Genomic DNA, 23,209 nt, shown 5'->3' on the forward strand with positions numbered 1-23,209 from the left:
ACACTCTGAAGATGAACAAACAATAAATAAATATAAGTAAAGAGAATAAATAGTCAAATGTATTTACAGTATTGCAGTATTGCACATATGGTTGTACAACAGTGCAACAATGTGTACTTCTCAAATGCTGTAAAGAGCTTTAGCTTGTGTCTTGGTTAAGTTCTAAGATTAAATGTAAAGTCACTGTGAGTATACACTGGGTTTTGAGTGCATTCTCGTCATGAACGTATGCATGTAAAAAATTTGATCCTTAGTGACCCGAGTTCAAATTGATTATATATCTCTAACTTCCTGACTGTAGCGATAACTGGATAAAGATATATGGGCACTAGGTGATTATTTAATTGCTTATACGTGTCTTTGAGCAATGGCAAACATTGTAATTATCATATCTATTAAATATATGTATGTGACTTTCACTTATCTTTCTATTCATATTTTGACCCTGCTGCCACAGAATATGCAACGAATCTTCATGTAGGCCTATGTTAGTCTGCAACCTCACCTATAGGTCAAAGAACAGGTGGCAGGGGGTAGCAATGTTGTTTTATTAAACTTTTGAAGTAAAATAAATGAGTTTGATATTATTTATATGAATAAATAAATGCACTTGCATTGTGCCATTTTCCTTACACACTAACTTAGTGTCAAAGGTTTTTTTTAATGCAAATATAGGCTATATTTCTTTGACAAGGAATATGAATGCATGCTCTCGTGGTATGTCTGTTTATGTGTTTGCCTGCTTGACTCTCGAAGATGGTGGATTGGGGATTACTGTAGACTTTAGTCACCAAACTATATTTCATTCATCCATTCGGTCATTCAGTCACTATTCTATGTGCTGCACTGGCCTGAGAACATGCATGCAAGCAGACATGGCAGCCAAACACTAAAGCAGCATACCTCACTGCTATGTTTATCCTATTGGAGCTGTGCTAATAGGTGAAAATAGGTAAACTTGCATATTTTGAGGGTCACAGTAGCACTTGGTTGAGAGAGTCAGAAAGTTTGGGAACACCATGTTGTTCCTGTGCTTCACTCAACCCTTCACTGCATGTTGTGTGACGTCACGCGGGACCTCCCATACGCGGAAAAGCTCACTTTCTCCCTGCAGCTGCCCGGAGAGGGAGAGCGAGATCCTGCGTGGCTTCAGTCTCCACTGTGTTCTCTTTGCGGTGCTTCACATTTTACTGAATGTAATGGTTGGTGTGTTTATGTAATACAAAGTTTCGTTTAGACAGAAGGACTACGTCTAAATGTTGTTACAGTGTTATTTTTATTTTTTATCCTTTTACCTCTCTGACGTTTTACATCGGAGCTTAGTAGGAAATGATTCCAGGTAATGTCGTGTCACGGACTTTCCTGTAAACCTGTCCTTGCTCCTAGGAGTTATAGAAAAATGTTTTGCATGCGCTTAAATGGTTTTAATAATCATGTACAGCTTGTATCCTATTTCATCTGTTAGGCTACTGATATTTGCAGATAATAGCCTATGCGTCTCTTTAAAAAGAAAAAAAGGTTTGGGTAATATTGCCACCAAAAAAAGTAATTAATAGAGTGAAAACGGACTGAGTTAAAATAATAATAACTTTATGTAATTAAGAGCTCCAAAACAACCTGAGCCTATGAAAAAAGTACTTTTTAAAATTATAAATAGGCTTGGTGAGATTTGAGGGTGCAATTAGGAAAGTTGTTCAAATGTTTAATTTCTATTTTATGTGGTTATAGAGAAACATAAATCAGCATTGAAATGTTTTCTTCCTCGCTTCATAGCAAGAAGTCGGCCCAGCAGATAGCTCACAGTAAACATGCAAGTCCAACATGTTTCCTCACGAGATGTAAATAGTTGTATTTACATGCGGAGAGTGATTCATAAACATGTCAGTGTTATGAAATATATGGGGATATTAAAACTTTCTATTTAAATATCATGAATTATGGTCGCAAAAATGTGTTCCCATTTAAGGGGAATGCCGAGTATTTTGGTGTCTGGTGCAGAAGCCTATTCGTCATACGGACAATAAAGAGGGTTTTCGCCTGACAGTGAAAATTTATGGTTGCCCTTCTTTGCCCTAATAACTCACATATTGTGGCACGGACTGACAGCCCTTGCAGAAAACAGCAAGCCTGTTATCAATCACACATCTTTGCATATTGTGAAACGTCCCCCCTTTTACTGCCAGACAAAAACACTGAAAACATTTGAAGGAATAGAGCTGAGCTCATTTAGACTTAGACTTTGTTCCCCCTTCTTACAAACTCTTACATTCAAATGAAAAAAAAAACAAACGGTTGGCCTATTTTGGAGCTGCTGTTTATTTAAATTACACATGATGACTTAGGCTATGTTTTCATAGAGAAGACAATTATTGCTTGTTTTTATTTATTCATACATAGTTTACAAAGCTGTAGTCATTCATGCAGACCAGTGTAGGCCTATACGCTGAAGCCAATCTTTTTTCGACTGGTAGCAGGAAAACGCCTTTATGCTCTTGTGTAACAGTCAGTTGTTTTTTTATTTTTTATTATTGCAGTAGATTACTGTTTACTTTTTAACCATGTGGAGACATTATTAGTTTATGTTATTTTATTCACGGTAGCCTACCGTTCATCCTAAATTGCATTTGCGGCAGATTATGAACACAAATAGTCTACATTGTTGTTTATTTATAGGGTGTTGTTTTTTTGTTATCCACCAATATATATATATATATATATAAATATATATATATATATATATATATATATATATATATATATATATTTTGCCCCTTGACTGTCCACTCCAGGTTTTCTTGCTCTCCAAGTTGACCTGTCAAGCAGATTACCACAGAAAGAGATTAATGGCAGAGGCGGGTTGCAATAATAATCGTTTTGTTTGATGTGACAACTTTGATAGGCGTTGATTTACTTACAAACTGATAGGCTTTTAATTGAGCGCCTCCATCCCGATTGAGATGAAAGGAAAACCGCATTGAAAAGCTGCCCGATTGCCCTGGAGCCTCAATACTGATTAGCCATCTCAGCGGTGAATAGTTCAAGGCATTTTAAACTTCTTTTCTCAACGGCCTGACAGACCATTTCTCTTCTTTTCTTTCTCCCTGTCCGCTGTTCTACCTCTTAAAGAAAATAAATCATTTTCATTGTATGTAAATAAAATCGAGCTGACATCAATATAAAATGTCTGGATTTCCTTTTTGTTCCCCGTCTTTGTTATTCTTGTTGCAGATGACAGCGTGCCCGAGGCAGATGACAGGTTTAAGCAACACAATAGCAGATGCGTTTAGCCAAAATGGACAGGGTTCTGTTTTGAGAGAGCGTGATGTTTCACCGGGTTGTTGCATATTATAATTTCCTAAATGAATATCTACTTGCAGATTGTTTGAGCAAACTTATTTCGGAAGAATATGCTAGGCCTAAATAATAGTGGATAATGAAATTATGAAATTGCCAATTTTAACTTTTTATTTTATTAATCATGTGGTATTTGTTATTTTATATTTTGAATGAAGGACACGCTTTTTTTTCATGGCAACAGTGTTTTTCCTAAAACTTCTTGTTAACACCATAATCGGCCGATTATAAGCTCTTTAGCACCTTAAAGCCCTAACAGCTATACTTCAAATAAGCTAACATGTGAGCTAGACTGTCTGCAAGTTATTAAAGTTTAATCATGTGTGCCAACTCCGAGGTGTTTGAAGAACTTCAAAAGTTAACAGACTTTGTTGAATAACGGACAGCATGGAGTTTAGTCCTCAGCTTTTGCTTTTTATGCCCCGTATTGTGTGGACTGGTTCGGCTATTGTCGATGCATCTTAAAATTAAATCTCAACTCGAGAATCGATTTATTTCCTCTGAAAACTTAGTGTCTCTTGCGGAATGTCTCTCTCCCCATTTGTTCTTTCCCCCCTCAGTCACACTGGCATGTAATCAGCCACAATAGCTGACATAAATCAAGCGGTGGATTGACAGTGTCTGACAAATAACTGATTGATTGCGGTGGAGCAGAATTGACACTTGACGGAGGGGTGGAGATAGAAATAGAAGGGCGGTGTATATTATACTGAAAACATGTGACATTCACATCCCTCCATCACTACATCGGTCTATTCCTGTCAACGCTTGTCTGTTTAGGGAATTCAAACTGAAATGATTGGTTTTATGTTTGCCAGTGGAGAAAAGGTCCCAGTGGTGGACGTGCGCACTGTGTGCGTCTCCCGGGCTACAGTGTTGTGGAATGACAAATACAAAACTCTTTTTAACAACAGAATTCTAAATTACATATTTACACCTAAACTTCATGAATGAGTATTATCTTAGCTGTGTAATGGCAAAGAAGCAGTGAAAAGGTCCGTAATATGTCAGTTTCCAGTACCTAATATCGTGCCATCATAACTTACATTCGTTTATAATAGCCTATTAGACTAAGATGAAAATGAATATGTTAATGGTCAAAATATGTTTTAACTTTACCCAGAAAATAATGGGAATAAGGAATAAACTGAGTAGCCTACCGTTTTATTCAAGGTCCACACTCATAACTCAACGACATATTTCAGGCCTTTTAAACGAAATGATATGAAAGGTGTTAAAGTGAGTAAATTAGGCTATGTTTTCTAATTTAAATAGGCTAGTTGAGGGATTGTTCATCTATTGTATTATCCACCCACTATTCTGTGTCCTGGAATGGTGTGCAGAGAACCCGTAGCTCCACATCTGAAATAGTGTAAGCGTTCACAGTAACCAACATATTTAAGCCCATCTCCTTCCCCCGAGCTGTCGAAATAGGCGCTTACAAAGAGGAGAACGTCACATCCCCTTGACCCTCCAATCACCTCAGGGTCCCATTTGATTGGAAGGCGGCAAAGGCTTTAATCTCGGACTAATTCAGCTGCTTTTGAAGTGAACATTTCTACCAGTTCGTACTTCGGAAGTACAGAGCGAGGACCTGCAGACAGACGCACTGAAGGCGCAGCGCTCATGGTGCAAGGCTCAGCCACGGATCTGCGATAACCTCGCACTGTCTCCTTCCAGCTGCCGCTCCTTGCTTCTTTACTACCAGGATTACTTATTATTGAGCCGTTTTACGATTCCTTTATCCGCGAGAGAGAGGCTCGATGCTTTTTTGATTTTCTTAATGAATCTGACGAAAGCATCGCCGTTTCATTTCCTGACAATTGGGACATGATCACGTCGCCCTCGGCGTCCTTTCTGAAAAATAGTGATATTTGTGTAGCCTGGGAAAGAAGCAGTTCTCGGAATAGCAGCTCAGCGAGCATCAACAAGCCCTTTCTCCACTCCGCACCCCCGTCTCATCCACTACGGCAAGCAAACCGACTTCCCATCAAGGTTTTGAAAATGCTTACCGCACGCTCGGGACACATTTTGCACCCGGAGTATCTGCAGCCTTTGCCTTCTACCCCGATTAGTCCTATAGAGGTAAGATGAAGATTTTGATTACTTCATGTCAGTATAATTACAATGTTAGGTAGGCTATTTCAGTTATTAGTGCTTCGCGTGCCACTGTTTTAGGAGCCTATAGCAGTTGTCCCGTAATATACCCTGTCCAACTGTGAATCCGGTGTTTAAAACAGTTAACCTATGTGTAAAGCCTCACGGATTGTTTTTAATAATCAACCCTATTGTAGTTGTGTTCACGGAAGAGCCGTGCGTAATTATACATTTCCGTTTGGAAATGCAAATGCCCATATTCAACGGCTTTCTCTCAGGTTGTACGTTTTGTAATCACAAAAGAAAGCCGTCGATGTGCGTTTAAATAGCATTTATCAACATATGTGTCATCTCTTTTGCAGCTTGATGCCAAGAAGAGTCCGTTGGCTCTGCTGGCGCAGACCTGCTCTCAGATCGGCAAACCGGACCCACCACCCTCCTCCAAATTATCCTCCGTAACATCAAATGGATCTAGTGAGAAGGAATCTAAATCTGGTCCTTTGAAAATGAGTGACATCGGTGTGGATGACAAATCTAGCTTCAAACCTTATTCTAAGCCTTCAGATAAGAAGGACTCGTCTTCGGGCGTCTCAAGCGGAGAGAAGTCTGGTTTTCGAGTGCCGAGCGCCACCTGCCAGCCGTTTACGCCGCGGACAGGCAGCCCCAACTCAAGCACTTCTGCGTCCCCCATGCCATCAGAGGGGAAGTGTGGAGATAGGGATGAAAAGAAAGAGTCTGATTGTAATAAAAATGGCACTACGGATGGGTCTGGCACCACTAGCCACAGCAGGATAAGCGTGAGTTGTGGTGGAATTAACGTGGAGGTCAACCAACACCAGGAGACGACGCCTGGCACTAAAAGCACCTCCTCCTCGGACTCCTCATGTGTAACTTCTGTATCCTCCGCATCCGTTCTCGGGTCAGGACTTGTGGCGCCGGTTTCTCCTTACAAACCGGGACAGACAGTTTTCCCTTTGCCTCCTGCTGGTATGAGCTACCCAGGTAGCTTGGCTGGGGCCTATGCTGGTTACCCTCAACACTTCCTGCCCCACGGAGGGAGCTTGGTAAACGCACAGCTGGCCAGTTCACTGGGCTGCAGTAAGGCTGGTTCCAGCCCTTTGGCTGGGGCTTCTCCACCGTCCATCATGTCAGCCAGCCTTTGCAGAGACCCTTTCTGCCTCAGTTACCATTGTGCCAGTCACTTAGCGGGCGCAGCCAGTGCTTCCTGCACGCACGAATCTGCAGCTGCAGCGGCCGCTAACGCCCTCAAATCCAGCTACCCACTAATGTACCCGACACACCACATGCATGGCGTTCATTCCTCGGCGCCATCGTTTACCGGACACCCCCTGTACCCATATGGTTTCATGCTCCCCAACGACCCTCTCCCTCATGTTTGTAATTGGGTGTCAGCAAATGGACCGTGCGACAAGCGTTTCTCCTCATCAGAAGAGCTCCTGAATCACCTGAGGACTCACACTGCTTTTACTGGGGCGGAGAAGTTGATATCTGGTTATCCCGGGTCTTCATCACTGGCCAGCGCTGCAGCAGCGGCCATGGCCTGCCATATGCACATGCCACCGTCAGGTGCCCCCGGGAGCCCCGGAACTTTGGCTCTAAGGAGCCCGCATCACGCGCTAGGACTCAGCAGCCGCTACCATCCGTACTCCAAAAGTCCCCTGCCAAACCCCGGTGGCCCTGTCCCCGTCCCCGCTGCCACCGGCCCTTACTACTCCCCTTATGCACTGTATGGCCAGAGACTCACCACAGCATCAGCGCTTGGATACCAGTGAGGGAAAAAAATGACTTTGAAAAGTTTATAGTACTAAGAATGCAAATATAAAGACTTTTATATTAACAGCGCTAAATATGGGCGGGATCCGTGGACTTCAACTGTATTTATTTATATGTCGGCTTAAAAGCAGGCGATAATAGCTGCAAATGGAAAATATTTGAGCAACTCAAAAAGTGCATTATGTTAAAACTGAACTCTATAGGTAAAATGAAAACACACACATGTTAGAGTACTAATTAAAGTAGGGGTCTTCATTTCGATGTTAATTTGAAATTGCTATGATTGTATTTGTTCTTATTTAATGTCTCATTGAGAAGAAAATAATTTACATGCATGTTTGTTACTTAAATTTCAGAAATTGTCCACATTTTAAATTGCCGTTATTTTTCAGGTGTACACATTGGAAAGAGAATTGGTATTTTTTTGTATGTATTCTGGAAAAATAAGAAACAATTCTGTTCCATATCTCAGTGTGCCTCATTTTCTGAAGTATTAACATTATTCAGTGTAAAATAATAGTTGAATTTATATTCCCTGACAGTTTTAAAAATGGGTCTGTTAAATGAATGGGGCTAATAAAACCTCATTGATCATTTCCGCAACATGGGCCTATATATTTTCCAGACTGTCATACTTTTTAAAACAATTCATTGCTGTCTTATCAGAAACATTTTGGCCAGTTGCTGATAATGTGCATCTTTCTTTCATTCTTTTTCTTTCTTTCTTTCTTTCTTTCTTTCTTTCTTTCTTTCTTTCTTTCTTTCTTTCTATTATATTACTTTATATGCCAAATAACTAACTAAGCTTTAAATGTTTACTTTTATCAGAGCACGTGTTAAAAGTTTAAATTAAATACAACTTAAATGAGAGTGGGAACTGCGTGTGTGTGTGTGTGTGTGTGTGTGTGTGTGTGTGTGTGTGTGTGTGTGTGTGTGTGTACACAGAGTTAAACGGGTTTTAAAAAAAGAATCTGCATGAAATAATTCATACTGCTGGTGCAGTTTGCTGGTGGGTCAATTTTGTCAATAAGTTGTTTGACATTTTATTTGACAAGTGTAGGTTTACTTGCTACTTCACCTGCAAAGTAACATTTGTGAAATACGCCAGAAAAAGAAAGTTGGACAAGGACAGCTGATTTTTTTTATGTGGTTTAAAAAAAATAATAAAAAAAATCAAAAGCACAGCTATGTGGTTTAAATAGCTAAAATTTAAAATCAAAGAATCAATTTGACAACCTTAAGAGAAAGACGGACGTTGACTTGAATAATTTGCTGGCTTTCGGGTTTAATGCACTAGACATTTTACAAGCGTTTTCGACTAGTCTTTTTTTTTAATTTATGATGCAGCTGTGGACTGAGAGCAAGCATCTGATGCTCCACTAGGGTGATATTTCAACATGGAGGCCATTAACTGGTTTATAGAGAAAAAAATTGCATTGTATCATTCCCAAGATGCTATGATTTAATTTGCATTTGATAATCTTCTCCACCTGTAAATAATGTACACAGCACTAAATGTGTTATTAAATAAGGATCTTGTGCAAAGTTGTGGGATTTTCATGCAGGTACAAACACTCACAAATCGTGGTTTGAATTTGTGAAGACCAGGGCACGTTGAAGTCATATTTATTTTTAAATACAAATAACATCCCACATGAACAATTAACATGTTCTATTATGTCGTTATTTTTCTATTATTCTTGCACAGATAACGGCAGTGAACGCATTGTTACTCCTGGTTTTGTTTGTGATATTTATAAGCAAAACCAGCTGCATGTTTGAACTTTAGAGTTTTATAGAAAACTTTACAAATCAAAATCGGCGCATGGGTAGATAATTGAGTTTAATCATCCAGTGTATGACTTTAAATCAACATAGCGATATAAAGTCTATTTCACATGTATAGCTTATATTCCTATTATGGTCGACTAACAACGTTACCTTGGCTTTCAGTTCTTTTGGGCATACTGTTGACCCAACTGTGTTACAGATATTATTTATTTAGAATTCCTCCGAAGCTGTCCCTTGTCTATCGCACAGCGGTTATTCAGACAAAACAGACTCCTCTCATCGTGTGTGTATAAGGCCCACACGTGCCTTAAACTGATGTAATGACGGTGAAAGGTAGCAATTTCCATTTCTACCCACATCATGGTGGCTGTGCTCGGAGGGTCCCGGTGGAAGGCAATTTATCATGTGCCCCTCCCCCTGGCCCTGTCACTGGAGGAACAGGCAGGCACATGTGTGCATGAATTACCAACCTTCCCACCTACCCAGCCCTCCCCCTCATTCTCTCTCACTGTGGAGAGTTGACACAGAGGAGAGCGAGAACATGGGGTTATTAGAATATGCAAGAGTATCAAAGTGCATATTCACTCTGTCCATCAAGACCTAAAGGTGCTGAGGTGTGCACAAGCTCTGCAGAACAAAAAGTATCAAACCACAGCATAATGGTACATTTAGAGATTCAATAATTCAATACTATAATAAAAATAGAAATTAAGAAGATTTGGTGATTGTTACTTACAAAAGTGTTTAATATTTTTTTTTAATGGATTTAACAGGGAACTTATTATCCAAATGAATAGTCTGGTGAGGCCTTAAGAGCTGTTTAAGTGAGGTGTAGTGCCTAATCTGGTACAGTGAACATTAACAGTGTTATGTCAAGAGTTTTTATATGGCACCAGAGCCTTTCCAAATAAAAAAAATATAATCTGAAATAGCAAAAACTGCACGGTGGAGCCATAAGAGGAAAAAACTTACTATTTAACTTTAGGGGTTTAGGGAGTAGACATTGACAATTTAAAGAGGTTGTAATTGATGGTCGTACTAAAGAAAACATTAAACTACATACATTAAGATTATATTGAAACATTTTCCATTCCTTAATGAAGACGATTGCTCATTCCACTGCCTCACAGTTATGCTCCTGCCTGGTTTGCATAATGGATGGTCTCAAAAAATACACATTCATGTTAGCGGCGAGCTACAGTCAAACAGGACAACACACAGTCACTGAAATACCTCAAAAATGTAAAAGGTATGAAAAACCACACATCTTAAAAAAAATGCTTCTTCAGTTTTATGTTCAAGACTTAAAGCAGCCATTTTAGATTCTTGGGAGATACTTGGATCCTCAGAGAGAGACACTGCAGGAAACTTGGCAGGACATCTGGCGAGGGGGGGAAGCCCAGGACGTGACTCACACACACCTAACCCCATATTCAACCCCTACTGAATTACCACCACTAAAGCTGTCATTAGTGGGTGTGTGGCACAATATAAAGACATGCCGTCGTCTGCAGTGGCAAGTCTATAGTTTGTGTAACAGCTGTGTCAATAAGGGGAAGCGGCTATAATGTTCAACCCCATGCCAGACATAAGTCACAGAGCGATTATTATCTTTTATGTATGTGTGGTTGTTTTATCAGGCTGCGATTACAATATAAAAGCTCTCAGTGATGGGAAAAAGAAACCTATCAATAATGGCTTTGCTTGCACTGTTTACTTTATGGGCACTTGATATTTCTTACTTGCAATTATGTTTTACAAGTATAGATTGTTACTTTTCCAATACATTTTGATTATACGTCTACTTATACACCACATAGAATGTTCCTTGTCTAGTACTGTACATTACATGTATATGTATCTTAACTACGTCTTTGCGCTCCAATTGTAGTAAAACGGCGTCATCTTAGCTGGAACACCGGACTGTCATTATCTCAGTGTGTGACTTATGGTTATCCAGGCTGTTGAGGTGTCGACAGCTTTTGTGATTGTAGTAATGAAGCCATAAAGTGAGCTGCATGAAACAAAGCAAAGACTCAGTGGTAGTAACCAGATCTACTGCTTCAAGCAAATTCCACACTAAATCTGCTTATTATGCAGGAGATTAGAAAAAAAACAACATTGTTGTTGGTCACGTCATATTCCTCAATGCTAAAGCACCCCTTTTTGACAGATTGATCTTAGAATGCAGTCTCCAACTGAGAGCTGTAATAGAGGTAATTTGGTTCTCAAAATCTGTGCCAAGGCAGACAGGAATCCCTCCCAGCTCTTCTACATGTGGTTACCCTCCTCATTGATTTACAAATGTAAAGTGCTCATCCAGGTGATGCGAGAGAAGTGGCAGTGTTGATCTATCTGTGCCACTCAGATCTCGAACCAGTGAGCACTTTCGTGCGCTTAGACAGCCTAAATGAGGTCATTTCTGTCTGCTTTGGGATCTACAGTGCACTGGGGTGTTTTAGTGTTCAGATAATTTGCCCATTTTCTGATTCTGCCAAAGAATATTTTATGGAAATGCACCCTTATTCCAGCCACCTTAATGGAGTGTGTTGGAGTAGTATGCAAGCTGATGAGGTTGTTGTCTGTCACTGATAAATGTAAAAAGAGGAAATGTCAGGGATGAGCTCAGCTGCAAAAGGTTTTTTTTTTTGCCTTCATTTGAAATCAGCAGTGCCTAAGCACTGTATCTTCAGGGCATTACAGCACACAATCACGAGGTTATTGTAATTGTTTGAAGCTGTGTGAATACAATATAAGACATTGTACAGCATCTGTCTTTGTGTGTAGCCACCCAGTGCATTATCAAAGGCCGAGTCATCCAACATTATTTGTCAGTGGCATTCCAAGTTCTTTTTGACAGGTTGAGGTTTCAGTCTACCACAAAATTGCTGTCTTCTGCTGTTGTCTCCCTTCTATGAGTAAATCCTGATGGTGTGTCACCGGCCTTATATGACAGTATGAGTACATGATGTCATTTCCATGGGTGTGGGCCACCAATTAACATGACTCACTTGCTTTCTAACTACATAAACTCAGGTCTTCTGTTGTATTGGATGAAGATTTAATGATTGGTCAATACTCTTCAATTTGAAATCTCTTTCAGGGAATATCCACAATGCACACTCCTGGAAAAAAAAAAAACACACTAAGTGATTGATGACTTCATGTAAAAAGTGAAGTATTACTTTTTATGTAATTGGATGACTGTCTGCAAGTTATTCCAGCAGCCTACAGTTGATGTTACTGTATTAAGAGACATACACATATATTATACACAGCAACAAAAGGCCCCTAAAGCTGGTTCATCTTTGACTTGTAATTTTTGTGTGATATGGCTCCCAACCCTAAAGGTTCTTACTAGCATCAATTGCAAATACATATGCCACATACAGCAGCACTAGATGGTTGGTCAAAAAAGTAACTATAAAGTAGTCCAATTTACATCCATGATTGGTGCTAGAAAAAGTCCAAATCATTCTATCAGAAGTGCACAAACCTTAATCACCTCCTCTATTCTGTTTTTTATAAAAGAAAAACAAACAAATGTAATTTGATTGTGTAAGATAGTGTCATGCAGAAGAAAATAAATAAATAACAATGCTGATAACGGAGCAAAATCGGTTTGAAATAAATATTGCACCTGCACACATGGCAATAAAAATGATAAGAAAATAGAATAATGCAAATTACAATGACATATAGAGTTACTGTATTTAACAAATTATAAATAACTTATTATAAATAAATAACATAGAGATGGTCATGAGTATAAGATTCATGTGTTGAATGTTACAGGGCACAACTTATTAAAATTATTAAAGTTGACCTGGCATCACTTGTCATTCACAACCTAAGCAAAAACCCCACAAACAAATGAGAAATACAGGCCCTAAGCAGGCTTACTAAAATCTTAAAATATTTGCATACTACTACGATACTAGTTAGCTTGAGGACAAAACAAGCATGTTAGTGATTGAGTGTTATATGAAAGCTATATCAGTTACTACATAGTTTTTTATTGTAAACAAATGCAGGTGTTGTTTTATGGCACATTATCATTTCTCCCCAAACACTACATCACATAACTAAGTTAAGGAAACATCTACACTTAAATGGATTATTGCTAATTTATCATGTATTGCTGTGTGCATGTACACCATGTTTGTTTTGAGGAAGGGTGTAACTATTTGGCTTTATGATTTTTCTTTAGTGGAAAATCTTGCTCCATAGGTGTTGCTGGATCCACCTATGCATTAAAACTAATGGCTTGATGCAGTAAGTTCAGGCACATTCTCAAAGGGATTTTCAAAAAAAATTCACAAACTGAAATGGGCGTAGATTGAGTCAAGTTGAGGGAAAGTGGATACAACCAAAAGTGACATTTTTGGCAGTGTTACCCATGGGGTTTGGCTAATGGCGGGATTGGTTATCAGTGGCATGAGTAGCTAACTTCCCTTGCTCTTTTATGCTTTCAAAATGTTCCCATTTTAAATTGGAAATGAAAATGTGGCTTCAGTACACAACCAATTATTACAACCAACTATTACATTACTAAAGACATTAACTATTCTTAAAAGAAAGGTTTCTGCTGTGATAGTTGTCGGCTAAAGTTAGCATATTTTCCCAGCTAACATCACCTTCTCTGACACTGTGACACCTGATACTATTAGGAGATTTTGCTTATTCAAAATATGAATACCTGATTATAACAATAAAAGCAGCTAACAGGTAGCTATTTCACCTAAATGAAAAAAGAATTAAGGGGTAAACACACACAGTTGCCTTTGTGTTTGTCTCCATTTCCCACTTCAGCAGCTGTTTTTGGAGAAACAGAACTTGTAAAGAACCATATGGGAGCATTAATAGTTCTCTGTATAACGGTGGTACTCCATAGGACCATTATCCAATTTAAGGAACCACTGAAGACGCAGACCCTTCTGTACACACTCCACTATGATATTCTCCTGAGTTTCCTGGTCGGAGCCAAGTGTGAAAAACAGCAATATATAACACTTAAGTGATTTATGAGAGCTATATTTATCACATTGATGTAAACTATTCAACTATTACCAGCTTCCACATTACTCCAGCAATTCATTCATGTCAGTGGACCAAACAATTCCCTCCCCTGCACACCACCAACCCCAAACAAAACTACTTCTCTCTGCCTGTGCCCATATGACTTTCAATAGAGACTTCTCTAAGGAAATAAGAGGAGAGGGGGACATTTCTCAACTCATCCACATGCAGTAAGTGATATTGCTGTGATGTATCACACATTGATCTGAGGCATTTGGGGGAGCCGAGCGTATTAAGAAGGGAGCGCAGTAGACTAATGGGCCTGACTGGGAGACAAATTGGGCCAGACATACAGCAACACAGCCCCAGGAAATATGGCGGCTCGCATCACTTTTATTGCTTTAACGCATTTTAGTGTTAACTGAGAAATTGAACCTCAAATTACCTGCAATCCATTTGTTTTTCCCGTTTTTTGTTATTTTTCTGCCCTGCAGAAGGTGTAGTGAGAACATTATAGGCAGCCGAATGCTGAGCTAGCAAGTTTCTCTGTTTTCCTTTTGAAACAAATTGCTTATTTAAAATAGTAGGCTATATTATTGTGTAAAAATTGTGAGTCTAAGTAGATCAAGAAAGGCTCTGTTGTATTTCCTTCCAGGTAATATGATTATAGGGACATTATACCATGGGGAAAAGGAAAAAAATTAACAGAATTAACAACATAACCACTGCATATATTTTTAAGCCGATTCATTTACAAAAAAACATAAAAATGTTCTATAAAAATAGAACGATAATATAAAGTAGCTATAAATCATGTTTTAATTTAGTCTGGGTTCCAGTTAGTGATCTCATGTTTTATTTAGAAGCTAACTGATCTTGTCATTAAAATGTGTTACCCCACACATTTTACTATAAGTTATGTAGTGGCCCCATGCTGAAGGGTCTCAGGGTGGTAATAAACAAAATATCTAGACCTGTGTTGTCTATCTTCATTTGCTGTGGCTAGTCAAACCAAAATTCAGAGAGTTAAACAGATGGTGGATCTCAGCTGCAGACCACGTGTTACAGTGTCTGCCTGTAAGATGTTCCTTCTGTTGTCTGGCACAGTGGACATAGTGACACTTTATGTAGTGAGTTTGGGAGCAAAGCTGTTGCATGACATGTAAGGATGAGTCCTCTTCATTATTTCTTAAATTTATATTTGATTTAATTTGGTTGCTGCAGACAAAACACTCAAAATAAGCTAAAAGCTCAAAATCCCACATATACAGTATACACAGTATTTAAACAGCATAGATTTATGTATGATGCTCGGCATCCCCTAGAGTTTGGATTTGGTGCAACTGTTTAACATGACAAGAAACTGGCTTTTCTTTCCACAATGTGACATGACTCTACAGAGCTTTTAGAAAGCTAAAAGTGTTGACAGTCATATGCTTAGCTGCTCCCCCTATAGACAGGCAGTACGCTGGAGGTCACACAGGAGCCTGCAGAGTGTTTCTGATGTGGCAGTCTGTAATAGTTAGTTAGTTAGTTAATTTTCTTTAGGGTGAAAGCTGGCAGATACAAGCCATCAACCTTTAAGGCTTTCAATATTATGAGCGAAGGTGCACACATTACTTACACATGCATACACTCCGCACACCCAAGGAGTCAATCAAACAAAAAACAAAAAAATAAACTCTACAGAAAATTTCAAGATTGAAAAACTGTCATTGGGTTGATTCTCAACACAAAGAAAACAGGAAAAACAAGTGAAGGGGTCTTTTGAAACCTAAGGTAAATAAGAGGAATCAGGCGTTGAACATCCAGGTAATAACTGATGTTATGACTTGGCATTTGCTCTGACATGCATTTGAGACAGGAACATTAAAAGATATCCACCATTTGACAGGTATCACAGTTCCCCCAGGCAAGAAGGATTCTCATTTTGATGAGTGTGTCAGTCACAGTGAAGCCTGTCGACAAGCCAGATCTCAAGCACTGACGTTCAGGAATAACTCGTGCCTCAAAAATTACAAATGGAATATTTGAATAGCTGTGTGTAGAAAGACTGATTATTGCTAAACTACAACATGTTTAGTTTGGGGTGTTAAGGTTTTAGCATTTCTTACAAATACAAATTTCAGCAAGACTTTCCTCGTATAACCATTCAAGCCACAAAATACTTCAAGTCAGTATTCTGTTTAATACTGTACATATTTTAGTTTTCCATTTACGAAGCAGTGGAGAGCTTTTATGCTTGCCTCCTTCTTTGAAATAACAATATAAAAAATAAAAAGCATTGATTTGAAACAACATAAACCACCTCTTCCAGTGTGCATAAGCTCAATGCTCAGCAGAGTGCAGTTGTACAAATTCCAAAAATGGATCATTCATAATCAACTTCAATGAATTAGTTGTGACTGAAGTTGACAGGGCTGTAGAGAGATGGCGGACGACACAGGGTTTTAAATGCCATGCTCAGCGCCAAGTGTGAATAGTCGCTCTGTATGCATTTTTCACTCCAGCATGTGCCATGTTCAGTATATGACACTCACACTGATTTACTACCCTCTCCCAGCTAAATAATTTACAGGGATATGGCTCTCTGTGCTTTTAATGGTTGTTGTATAGACCTGCTTGCCTTTAAAATGTTCCACAGGCAAGCAGTCATATGTCTGGATGGATGGGAGACCTCTCAGTACTGATTAATAAGCTGCTCAGTACTTCACTGCAAACAGGGTGTCATGAAACACTGCATAACAAGGAGCAGCCGAGGTGCAGCTGAATGTGTTGTGTGCCTTGTGTGCATTTGTGAATAGGCCTCAGTCCAGGGCTCCACAGGTAATACCTGTGATTTAATGTAGTGCTCATAAAAAATAGATCTGTTTTAAATTGTGATGTGTGATTTACCCTCAATGTTCGCATGGGAGACCTATTATGAAATATGGATGGGTTTGGTTTTTGGCAAATATTTGTGTTGGTCGGTCTAAATGCCAGTTCAAAGAAACACAGCGTCAGTTCTTCCGGGGAGGCCAATCTATTCCTTTGCAAACAAAGCCAAAGAATATTACTCATTACAATGTCCATTCAAATTTCATTTCATGGATGCTGCAAAGAAAAGGCATTGTTCTTTGAAATGTTATTCTCTGTTAATGTTTAATGTCTCTGGCAGTTCATACAATTTTAAGCATATGTACATAAACCCCCCCCCCCCCATGATATACATTCATTTTTTCACATGACTGTATATCTTTTTTGTGCACATTATAGGTTTACAAAGTGAAAAAGCCCAAAGTCCACCCCAAAGTCACTTACCATCTCCAACAGAAAACACTGTTCACAAACTGCTCCAAACAGCTCTATTGTAGTCCAGCCTTTACTTCCGTGACGAACATGCGTCACTTTGTAACACACGTTATAATGTTCGCCTAGCTGCTAGCATGGCACGCCCTCATACTCTGCTTCTGACTGGGTAGTAGTCCTTACCTAGGTACTGCGCATGTGCAACTCCCAACAAAGATGGTACAGAAGTGAGATGCCTCACTCTGTAGCTAAAACAGAGAGCTCAACACACAGGGTGAAAAGAGGAGCTGCAGCAATGTGCAGTACAACAAAAAGATGGTGTTTTCTGAAAATTAAACCACATAAACCTATTCTGGTACAACCTCTAAATACAATTATGAACCTGAAAATGAGCATAATATGAGCACTTTAAGAGAAACATTTTAGGGGGTCTGTTGAAGTTAAACAACTTTTTTTTTAAATAACTTCAAATCATGTTCTCATATATATATATATATATGATGATAGTAGCATACAGATTATACAATTCAGTATTAAATCAGCAGCAAAGATGTATCATTATGGGAGTCAAGAGGATGTAATATTAATGGCTGCAGAGTCTTTGGCCTAATGTGTGTATATCCAAGGTTCTGTGAAATTAAAATGTCCAAAATTGCAGGGAGGCAGCCAGCATTTTCCAGTTCAGAGCTCAATACAGCCCAGCATGGCTTCGACAGGTTGAGTGCCTGCATGCTTTCACTCTGAAATGATAGAACAATATCCCCTTGTTCCTGGCGAAAAGAAAGACAATCAATATGACAGCTGTGAACAAATATGAAGATGACAGGGAAGTCAACCATGTGAGATGCAAAGTGCTTTTTTTCCCTCTTTCTTAAATCTTGTGAACTTCGAAGCTATAAATGCTAATTTGATCCATGAGCTCTTTGATACACTGTCTCATGATAAAGTGCTCCACTATCTGTGAAGAGTTTGAGATCGAGACATCTGACTTCATTGAGGGCATCTTTTCAGCCATGAAGACAACCAGAAAACTGATTAATTAATAACAATTATTAAAACACTCAATCATTCATTTAATCATATACAGTCACTAAAGGGACAACAAACTCTTTATTCCTGTCCATAACATTAATGCCAACATTTAATTGTGTAGGCCTATGTAAACTTGTATTGTTATCTGTGCCAACAGAGTTAATCCCCCCACCCCCCACCCCCTGTGCCTTATCGTGCAGGCAAAAGAAATGCAACTTCCTGGCAATTCACTTCATTTTGTTTCTGTACTAATTCTACATGTTATGCATGTTCACACTTGAGACAGACACGCACATGCACACACACACACACACACACACACACACACACACACACACACACACACACACGCCTCTGCATGCCAGGTTTTAAGCACTCACAGGGATATATCTTTTTAGTCCTATCTTCCCTGATTACTTTCTAGTTCTTTTACAGACATCTTTTTGACTCAATTTGACTGAAATGCACACACACACACACACACACACACAGACACACACACACACACACACACACACACACACACACACACACACACACACACACACACACACACACACAGTTATCCCTGTATATTCGGTGGGCTATTAAATAGTTCATCCGTTTCATCTGTTCAGCTAATTGTGCTTGTTGAAAACCAACTGAGCTTGGGCTCTGCCACAGATTTCCAAACACACTGTATAATGTGAGCTTTTAGCAGTTCTAGCTGAGTCTCTTCGGAGTGAAACCTGGCTCTTGGCCACAGAAGGTCTATCGTTTGAGTATCACATGGTTAGTGGTGTTTCCTACGGCTATATTTATGTACTCTAACTGTATCCCCTTTCATTGAAACCCTAACCAGTGGGTGATTTGTCTCCATAAGAGAGTGCCATTTACAAGCAGCCATGCTGGGGTGGGACCCCAACCAGAGGAGTTGTTAATAGCACACATCCACTTCTCACCAGATGCTGTCCAGAACAAACCAACTTGTACTGAGAAAGATGTCGAAAGCAATTTTCTCTGAACGCTGGACCACAGTGTTAAACTTTAAATGAGTTTTAATGTAACTTGCATGTTTTGTTTTATTTTTTCATCTGGCTGGCGCCATCATACAGTAAACGAGAAAGTACCTGAGAAGAGCTCTGTAATTTCTCAATCATTTAGGTAAAACACAAACAGGAGAAACACACCGTGTTATTACCTTATTATAAATAGGTAGTATGGCAGACAGATGACAGATTATGTTCTGAAAAATCAGCCAACCAAGATCTCTTCAAACTTTCCAACATTCCAATTGCTAATGAAATATAAAATAATATAAAATAAAATGGTGTATTGGTCCTATTGGTGCTTCAGCCAACACCCCTGAGTCTTAAACACATTGGCCCCAGATAACCTTTTAGTCACTGTTTACTTGCAGTCAAATGCCCAAAGTATTTTCCTGTCAACTATAAGAACAGCAAAGTCACGGATGACCTTTTGACTTTATCATTTTCAACTGCTGTTACTCTATGTCAGTTGTATGTATTCCACACTTCCATATCTATTTTCATTGCCACATTCATGTTTAACAACTCACTAAATTTACCTTTCACAGTACTGATATTTATATCTTAATGGTATTGCTTTCTTTTAATTAAAAGGTGTTCTTTCTTGTTAAATTTGATATAGTATATTTTTATACTTTTATGTATTTTTTTTTATATCCCTCAATGACTCTGCACTTGATTGGAGTTGCAACTGTAATTTCTTTTTTGGAGACATGACAGTAAAGCTGTCTTTAATCTCTGTCACTTGGTCAACAGCAAAATAAACCGCCCTACAGTCATGTATACGTTCAGTGATTATATTTGGCTTTGTGATCAGGGTTGTAGCCTACAGCTGTAATGTATGTTTATCGAGGTATGCAAACTGTTTACATTACATCTAATGGTTTTCCATGTTGATTTTCTTTACTCCTACCATTTGAGTTATTTGTCATTCTTTCACTCTGTCATATAGTGATCCGATTATTGAGGTTTTAGTCTTCATCCAGCACTAATGTGAGTTTAGGTTATTCAGTGTGAACATGTTTTCTTACTTTTACCCTCAGATGAGTTTCTGACCAATTAAGAGAAGATACTCTTAAATATATGTGGAGCACATACTGTAAATTGGAAGCTTTTTAGATTCACGGAGGCCACTGAGGGCAATCTAAGATAGACACTATACATGCCACTCCTACTACTTGGATCAATTTTGAAAATCTCTGTCTCTCTTGATGTAATTACCCTCCATTTCATAAAAAAAAGATTTATTGAAAATCAGATCTCAGGTTATGGGCCCTGGTGACAGCAAAAGAAAAATGCTGAATTTACTGTCTGCTTTTACAGCCGGATTTCAGAAGTAATTGTTGCGGGACATGACGGTGAGTTAGCAGTTATAAACCTGTCCTCCATATAAATTACCTAATCAGGAGATCCCAGCGGTTATATAAATTGAGCCACTCATTCGTCTTCAATGGCCTGTGTGTGCATATAAAACCACAACGACCATCATATACTTCACAGGAAAGGGGGTAGTGGTTGCTGTTTACAGAGTTAGGGGGAAATGGATGACTTTTTGCATGCTCAATCAACTGTGAAATGTCCATTTAATCATCCCCAGAAACCCCCCTGGTTTATTTGTGCTGCAGCACAAATTTACATTTCGAAACATCCCCCATATTAATCATTACTTCATCACGCCCTCCAACTGACAAGAAGCATAAACCACCTCAGTGTACTGCCCTGTCGACTAATGTGTGTATGTTCCTGTCTAGGAGCATGTGTGTATGTGTATTTGTGTGTATGTGGGTGGGTTGGTGTGAGGGAAAAACCTGCCCTTTGATTCACTCACCACCACTCACTGTGCCCAGCAGAAATATTGACTTTTAGTGACACGATTGCATTTTGTTTGTCCGCTGAGCTTTTTGAAATACAACTTTTCAAATGGGAGTCACTCACATGTACTTTTTCTTCTCATGAGGAAATCAGAACGATTGATGTAATTTTTCAGGAAACAGCATCAAAGAAAAACCCATGAAGTGAAAATGTCACATACTATCGTGTTTTTGTAAAGGGTGAACTGGCTTTACAAATAGCAAGCATTCAGTTTGACTTTTGGATAAAAAACTGTGAGCTTTAACAAAATGACTGCAGCAAATGTTGAGGTCAGATTTTAACTTCTTGCAAAAAAAAAGAAAAACTGAATCCTGGTCTGTCGTCAGCATAAGGCAGCTTGAGTGATTTACACATACTGTACTGCAGCAGGCAGGAGTACCTTGGCAGAGCCTGCCTACCTGCTGCCGTAATGAAATTCAGGACGTTTCACCATCAACAATGAATCCTTCATAAAAGAGTGAAGTATGAGTTTATCACCCAGGATGAGAAGCATGTTACATTTGCCACTTTAAACAAGATGAATGGGTCACTCAGCCATTTACATTCTCATACATTTTTATGACTCTGCCATGAAGTGAATTTGATCTATTGGTAACAAGATAAATGATGGGCATAAAGCTTTGGCAGTTCTGACTTTAAACAATCTTTCATTTGATGCCAGTCTTTTACTTTTACATGACGCACCGTCTGTCTTCACAACCTTGTGCTCAAATAGTTGAAGAGTAAGAAGGGAATGGCAACCTTCCTTATTTCCTGACAAAAAGTATGCACATCCAACATCAAGAATTTCACTTAACACTACATATTTTTGTGTGTAACATGTATGTGTTATTCGTGATGGGAAACAGGTTGACCTCCAAGATGCACAAAGGGATGTTTTGTTCAACCTGGTCGATGGAGACGTTCAGCCAACCATGGGAGTTTGCTATGCAGTAGCATGAAAAGCAGCTGAAAGCTTCACTTTGCAGTTGCCAGCGCCTTTCAAAGATTTTTTCTTCTTCTGGAATGATGCTCGTATGTGTACATTTGAGCATGGAATTTCAGTAGCATGGAAACAGAGTTAGGTCGCAAGAAATATCCCCTGTCGAAGAGTGATGGAGGATGGTGAATGGAGCTGTCTGAGGGATCAGAGTGATGGAAGAAGACATCCTCTCTGCTCTCTCTCTCTCTCTCTCTCTCTCTCTCTCTCTCTCTCTCTCTCTCTCTCTCTCTCTCTCTCTCTCTCTCTCTCTCTCTCTCTCCATGTCCTTCGTCACCTTCTCCCTCTTATTCTCATTGTCCGGCTATTTTACACATGGCGTCGGCTAGATGGATGTCACCATTGGAAATTTCAACAGACTAATCTGTCTCTGACTGTCACGTAGATGAACCTTTTAGCTGTATGTACAGCAGATTAAAAATGTTGCTGCAGAGCGCCATGGATGGATCCTTGTGGAGACCTCAGTACCTCTGTGGTGTAATTTGAAAACAGCCCAGGACCATTTTGTCACTGGTGAGCGAGGGCGTTGCAGCGCAGACAGAATGATGTATCACCTGGTCCAGCTAAATGACAATTTTATTTCTCACCTCCACTTTCACTGCAAAGTATTACCAGCGCACTTTTCTCCATGGCAACTTTTGATTTAACCTAACCTCCGTCAAGCTAACTAGCAAGTGACTTTGCCACGAAAACACTGACATCATCCTCTAGCGCTGATTTGTTGACTGACAACACATGCCAAGAAGCACAGACAAAAGCAGCACATTTTAGCGTGCGCAAATGCATTTCACTGTGAGTACAGCTTAGGTCATCTTTTGTGAGAGAAGCATGCAGAAGGTTGCATTGAAGAGAAACAGGAAGTACAACAGACAGCCTTTGTTTGGGTATCTATGCCTGTAATTTACACCCTAATGTCCGACGCCATCGCCACTAGAGGCATCGCCGCTCCGAGGGA

At 39.3% G+C, this 23,209-nt stretch overlaps 1 protein-coding gene across 1 annotated transcript; it reads left to right on the forward strand.

Moving 5' to 3' along the window:
- The first annotated feature begins 4,903 nt into the window (after positions 1–4,903).
- Positions 4,904–8,781, forward strand: znf503 (zinc finger protein 503). The gene is made up of 2 exons (XM_078273666.1): positions 4,904–5,439; positions 5,814–8,781. Exons 1-2 carry the CDS (start codon positions 5,185–5,187, stop codon positions 7,242–7,244), a joined length of 1,686 nt encoding a protein of 561 aa, XP_078129792.1. The 5' UTR covers positions 4,904–5,184; the 3' UTR covers positions 7,245–8,781.
- Positions 8,782–23,209: the final 14,428 nt, after the last annotated feature.

This window comes from Sander vitreus, chromosome 17 (assembly GCF_031162955.1).
Source record: "Sander vitreus isolate 19-12246 chromosome 17, sanVit1, whole genome shotgun sequence".
Lineage (NCBI taxonomy): Eukaryota > Metazoa > Chordata > Actinopteri > Perciformes > Percidae > Sander > Sander vitreus.

Coding starts and splice junctions, on each gene's coding strand:
- znf503 (XM_078273666.1), top strand. CDS start 5,185: ATGATCACGTCGCCCTCGGCGTCCTTTCTGAAAAATAGTGATATTTGT. Junction 5,440..5,813: donor CCCCGATTAGTCCTATAGAG/GTAAGATGAAGA, acceptor TCTCTTTTGCAG/CTTGATGCCAAGAAGAGTCC.